At 51.4% G+C, this 6,403-nt stretch overlaps 1 protein-coding gene across 1 annotated transcript in view; it reads right to left on the reverse strand.

The window, feature by feature from the left end:
- The window catches only part of KAZN (kazrin, periplakin interacting protein), a 156,897-nt gene extending 154,540 nt beyond the window's left edge, over positions 1-2,357 (reverse strand). The window contains exon 1 of the mRNA XM_010850052.1: positions 1,352-2,357. Within this exon, the coding sequence (XP_010848354.1) occupies positions 1,352-1,358 (7 nt within the window). The 5' untranslated portion in view covers positions 1,359-2,357. The remainder of the gene's footprint in view (positions 1-1,351) is intronic.
- Positions 2,358-6,403: the final 4,046 nt, after the last annotated feature.

Consider the following 6,403-nt stretch of genomic DNA (forward strand, 5'->3'; position numbering starts at 1 on the left):
CATGCACATCATTCCTGATGCATCTGAAACAGTCTGGATCACTGAGGCTGCTCAAGGGGAAAGAGAAGAGATATGTGTAACTTCCCAGGTAGCTCAGTGGGTAAAGAATCCGACTGCCAATGCAGGAGACACAAGAGATGCAGGTTCAATCCCTGGGTGGGGAAGATCCCCTAGAGAAGGAAATGACTAGAGTCCATGGGGTTCCAAAGAGTCAGACACGACTGAGTGTGTGGGTGCATGGGCCTGGAGGGCTGGGGAGTGTACACAAAACAACACACACACATCACACTTCATAGATGCGTCAAAACTGCTTCTACAGTTGAGCAAAGCAGCTGAAAATAAGCCAACTGAAGAAGCAAGTATCCTAACCAGGAGCAGGTGTTAGTATTGTGACTGAACTTGTAACAAGAAAAAGCCCTGCATGCTGTGGGCTTGCTACCACATCCCTTGGGGAACTGCAGGCGGCTCACCAGCCCAGTCACTCCTTTCCCCAGTGGCGGAGGGCACATAGCTGCGGACATTCCAGGAATCCGCAGTGAACCCCCATGCACACTCTGGTTGCTCTTCATCCAGGAGACCCCGGACAACAAGGCCCAAGCTCAGGAGGAAGGGGACAAGGGAACAACAGCCCTCTGGCCCTTCTCCAGGTGAGCTGACAGCACAGATTTCAGCAGAGACTACAGGCAGGCAGGACCCAAGAGTCTTCCGCTAAGATCCCTTCAGTAATCATGAAAATTAACCCACAATAACCCCACTGCCCAGGAAATGGTTCCTGCTCCCGATCTCCGGAGAAAGCTATAAATCTCCTTTTAAATTAACATTTGCTCTGCACGCACACCTGCAAAAAGCTCGAACGGGGAAGCTGGGGGGTGGGGAGAAAAACCAGACCTCCAACCCAGGCTGGTCTGGTTTGGAAAGGGAGGTAGGTGGCTGACTCAAGTTAAACATTTCTAGGCAGAGAAATTCAATCTCCTATTTCAATGGGGCTGCACTGAATGTGTTGTTTTTCTGTCCAACCTCCTCTTTCTGTATCCCCTGGTTGCATGCACATATTCAGAGGACCCCCTTGCCAAGAGGCGAGTGCTGTTTATTTGGCTGTGGACGCTGCTTATGGACCCCAAAAGGAGGACGTGAACTCGTCCCTGGATGTCTCTTCCTTCTGACCTAAGAGCTCTCAGTGCCGGGGCTAGGGGGGTGGGGGAGTGGGGTAGTGGATGGGCTGCAGTACTGTGACCTAATTCCATAGCCCTGTGGCCTGGCCCGAGGCTATATTACCAGCCCCAGCAGCTCTAAATGCACTGCATGGAGTTCCTAGTTCCCTCTCTCCTTGCCTGCTGCCATGGGGGCCCACCTGACATCCCCAGGCTCCTTAGGAGTCTTCTTAAACATCAGGAGAGCCAGGAACACACATCTTGGTCTGGGGAACATTCTTTCCTCGGATGTGTGGGAAGCCAGCAGCTCTCTCTGTGCTCACAAAGGGCTCCCGGTGGGAGACGAGGAGACTAGAAGGTTAAGTCCAGCTGGGCGGATCAAGGCAGGACATCCCGTTCTCCAACTTCCCCAGCACAATCTGCTCTCCTCTGGCTGGGAAAAAAAAGATGCTAAGAGAAAGAAAGCTGGTGCAGGAAGGTGTACTGGCTCATGGGCCATAGCGGCTGTCAGGGGGGGTCAGCGTATTGAGGAAATAGATTTAGCACGTAAGATCCTCAAATGGTAGGACATGGGCCAAGGGTGGATGCTACGGTGAGATCCATTCGGGGCTCAATATAACAGTGAATGCTTAAAGGGAATCAAAGACTGTAAGGGCTGCTAGAGAGGAAGTGTGTTTCCAGTTCCTGCAGGTGTGCCAGCTCAGGAGGAACACCTGTACTGGACACGATCAATCAGTCTGTCTCCCTAACTTAACTGCTTTCCCACGGCCCTGGAAGGCAGCAGCTCCATATATCAGGGACCCTGCCTACCCTGACAGACACAGCAGATGGAACAGTCACCTGACCCAGGGTCTCACAAGCTATGGATGAGGCTGAGACCAAGCAGATTCTCTGCCTCCCAGGCATCTCAGAGGATTGAAAAAAGTCACGCAAGAGCAGACCCCCTGGCAGAGCAGTAAAGCAAGACGGGCAGTTAGGGAGAATCCTCAGAAATTCTTAGGGGGTGGGACTGGAGAGAGGACACTGTCCCAGGCCTCCAGTGTTAGCATCCAGACCCCATGTGGCTGGCCTTGCACTTCTTGAGGTTGTCTTTGTGTCCTTATAAAGCAGCCCTCCTCTGATTTGAACGCCTTCCTGTAAGCACCTGCTGTTTGCAGCTGAAACACCAGTGCACCCCTGGCAGGGCACCCTGCAGTAGGAGGCAGGGCCCTCCCTGGGGGCGGCTGGGCTGGGTGAAGGCTCAGCCATGGCCATCAGACCTGGCAGTCTTGCGTCTGTGAGGGGACGAAGTCCAACGACTTCCCCAAGGCTCAAGGCTCACTCACGCGTCCTCTCACTCTGGGGCTCACCCACGGTTCTCTGCGCCAACCCCAGCCATTTAACTCCCCTCATCACTGCTCAGCACAGAGCCCAGACATGGACTGTACACCACGAAAAACAAACTGAAAGCTCAGTCATGGCCAAGACTCAATATCCCAACAGGCAGAAGAGTACCCGGTGTATACATGGCTGGATGCACACATCTCCCACTCTATGGAAAGGCACCTCCAGTACTGCCCACACCAACCAAACCCCATACTTAACTAACATCTTATTATTTGCAACCCATTCAACCTGGCTTATTAATAAAGCAGCATGCTGCTGCTGCTGCTAAGTTGCTTCAGTTGTGTCCGACTCTGTGCGACCCCATAGACGCCAGCCCACCAGGCTCCCCCATCCCTGGGATTTTCCAGGGAAGAATACTGGAGTGGGTTGCCATTTCCTTCTCCAATGCATGAAAGTGAAAAGTGAAAGTGAAGTCGCTCAGTCGTGTCCGACTCTTAGCGACCCTATGGTCTGTGGCCTACCAGGCTCCGTCCATGGGATTTTCCAGGCAAGAGCACTGGAGTGGGTTGCCATTGCCTTCTCCGAAAGCAGCATGCAGGCATGCTAAATCACTTCAGTCCTGTCCAACTCTGTGCAACCGCATGGACTGTAGCCTGTCAGGCTCCTCTGTCCATGGGATTCTCCAGGCAAGAATACTGGAATGGGTTGCCACGCCCTCCTCCAGGGGATCTTCCCAACCCAGGGATTGAGCCGACTACTGCATTGGTAGGTGGCTTCTTTATGACTAGGGCCACGGGAAGCTAATAAAGCAGCGACTCCATTTATTAAGTACCTACTGTATAGCAGGTCTTGCCAGGTGGCTTTCCTCATTCCCAGTACAAGATCAAGAACCCAAGGCTGGGAAAGATGAAGCACTGTCCCCAAGGGCCCCCCTGTGGGCTTCTCGCAACTTGTAAGTCTCTGACAACTGGAATGGGTGCCATCTCTGAAAGTCTCATTGACAAGATTCACCTTGCCCCACAGATTTTATCTCCTACAGGTCACTGACCCTGGACTTTTCCAACTTGGCACCTTTCCAGCAAGCCTTGTATCACTCCAGCGCCTGTTGTGGTATAAGGCTAATACAAATGATGTTTTCTGAGCACCTACTATGTGCCAAGCACCATGCTAAGTCCTGTGCACAGGTTGTCTCATTTCATCCCCACAAAGCCCTGCTGGATAGGAATAGCATCCCCAAATTACAGATGGAGAAACTGAGGCTCAGAGGTGTTAAGGAGCTGGGAATGATTTATACCCAGGCAGTCTGGCTCCATGGCCTTGAGCACCTGGTACATGGTCTCCATCATCCCCATATTTAGGGCACAGGTCCAGGGACTTGTCTTAGGGTCGGGGCTTGTTCTCCTCCCTGGAGCTGATACTGAATGAAATGGGAGCCAGCACCTATGCCCTAGGCTACACCAGGAACAAAGACAAGCCAATTATGCCCTTTTGCTAAATTCTCAGCTTCCCAGGCTGCCTGGTCCCTGCCCTGCTGTGAGAAGGTAGCCGCTGCCCACTGGGGATGCTACGATTTCAGGTCATCTCCAGAGGGAACCAGTCAATGCTCTCCAGGGAGACGGCCAAGCTCCAGATGCAGACCAGAAAATCTGACTCCTGTGGGAAGGCTGAGCAAAGCCAGATGCTGGCTGGAGCGCCCAGAGCACCAGCTGCTGCCACTGACCTCAGTGTGCTCGGCAGTACCAGGGACATGGCAGGGGGCTGGTGAGGGGCACCTTACAGCATGCGGGGGAGCAGGCACACGGGGTGGGGTGGGGTGCTCAAATCAAGCCCATCTAGGCCCCACACTCAGGAAGCCAACAGTTCCCGGGGTCCTCCTACAAGCCTTCCTGGGACAAACGTGACTTTAAAAAAAGAGCTTAAACAGAGGGATGGGAGAAAGAGAAAGAAGGGATCGTGACGATTTATGCCCCGGAGACTATGAAGAACTTCAGAGACAGCGAGTGTCCAGCCGGTCCTTGAGAATAAGGAAGGAAAGGGGGAGATAGTAACAACTGACAAAAGAGAAAGCCTGGATCCTCCACGAGCTCTAGAACAGGGCCTGGCTCAGGCTAGGCGCTCAAAGAAATCTACAAAATAATCAACCGGCAGTGTCTACATCCAAGGCTTTCCTTTGATCTCACAACATCTAGTGAGGGGCACAAACACACTGGCTGAAGGAAGGAATCCTCACATGTCATAGAGGACAGCCCCACCTCTGCATCCCAGCTTCCATTTCTGTGATGAACATTCTCCCTGACTTTCCTTTGGCTAGTACCCCACTCTCAGCTTGTGTGCTTCCCTGGAGGCTCACAAACCCCTACTCCAACCTATTCCAATAGCTATGGTTTTTCCAGTAGTCATGTATGGATATGAGAGTTGGACTATAAAGAAAGCAGAGTGCCAAAGAATAGACGCTTTTGAACTGTGGTGTTGGGCAAGACTCTTGAGGGTCCCTTGGACTGCAAGATCAAACCAGTCAATCCTAAAGGAAATCAGTCCTGAATATTCATTGTAAGGGCTGAAGCTGAAACTCCAATACTTTGGCCACCTGATGTGAAGAACTGACTCATTGGTAAAGACACTGATGCTGGGAAAGATTGAAGGTGGGAGGAGAAGGGGGCGACAGAGGATGAGATGGTTGGATGGCATCACCAACTCAATGGACATGAGTTTGAGTAAACTCCAGGAGTTGGTGATGGACAGGGAAGCCTGATGTGCTGCAGTCCATGGGGTCACAAAGAGTTGAACACGACTGAGCGACTGAACTGAACTGAACCTATTCCAAGGAAAGGCACATGACCTAAGCCTGCCAATCAATGCATTCCTTGCTACTGGACAATGTGATTGGCTCAAAGCTACTGAGTAATTAAAACTAGCCAATGAGAGTCAGACCTGGGATTTTTGCTAGAAATACTGGAAATGAAGGACTCTCTACATTGGAATCTCCAAAAGATAAAATGCTGCTTAGACTTGTTTGGGGTCATTTTTGCCTCCTAACTAGAAAGAATAAAGCTCAGATGAAAGGAGAGCTGGGAGATGACAATCCTCTGAGCCTGTGGATGTAGATATGCCTGAAGCTTGCTTGTGAAAGTGTTAGTCACTCAGTTGTATCTGGCTCTTTGCAACCCCCTGGACTGTAGCCCACCAGGCTCTTCTGTCCATGGAATTCTCCTGGCAAGAACACTGGTACTGGAATGGGTTGCTGTTCCCTTCTCCAGGAGATCTTCCCAACCAGGGATCTAACCCCAGTTTTCTGCACTGCAGGCAGATTCTTTACCATTTGAGCCACCAGGGAAGCCTGCTTACCTCTGACCAGTTCAGTTATGGGGAGCTACTGATTTCCCTTCCTATAAGTCAGTTCCGGTAGTGTTTCTATCATTTGCAACTCGAACAGTCCTGTAACTACACGACTCCGCAGCCAGGCAGCAGGAAAGCAGGAAGTGCAAACAATACAAAGCCTAGTGTTTTTTTTCTTTAACAAATAGTACTAAGCTTTAAGGACAAACCTCTCTGAGCCTCAGATACCACCCTGAATGCTGGTGATCATGCCTCCCTACCTCACAGGGTGAACAGGGAGAGTAGCCAAACCCTCCCACAACCTCTGTTATCTTTTTGTTCTTATCTTTTTCTCACGCTGCATGGCATGTAAGATCATAGTTCTGCAACCAAAGATCAAACCCATGGTCCCTACATTGGCAGCTCAGAGTCTTAACTACTGGACCACCAAGGAAATCCCGACCTCTGTTATCTTTAACACGTTAAGGCCAAGAGAAGCAGGAAACCCATAGCCCTGGGAGAGACAGGCTGTCAGGGACACCTGTGCAGTGCTCACCACACCTGAGCCTTTGGGTGGAGTTTGCAGAGCTGCCCCACGACCCTTTCACTTG

This window comes from Bison bison, unplaced genomic scaffold, assembly GCF_000754665.1.
Source record: "Bison bison bison isolate TAMUID 2011002044 unplaced genomic scaffold, Bison_UMD1.0 scf7180017864289, whole genome shotgun sequence".
Taxonomy (NCBI): domain Eukaryota; kingdom Metazoa; phylum Chordata; class Mammalia; order Artiodactyla; family Bovidae; genus Bison; species Bison bison.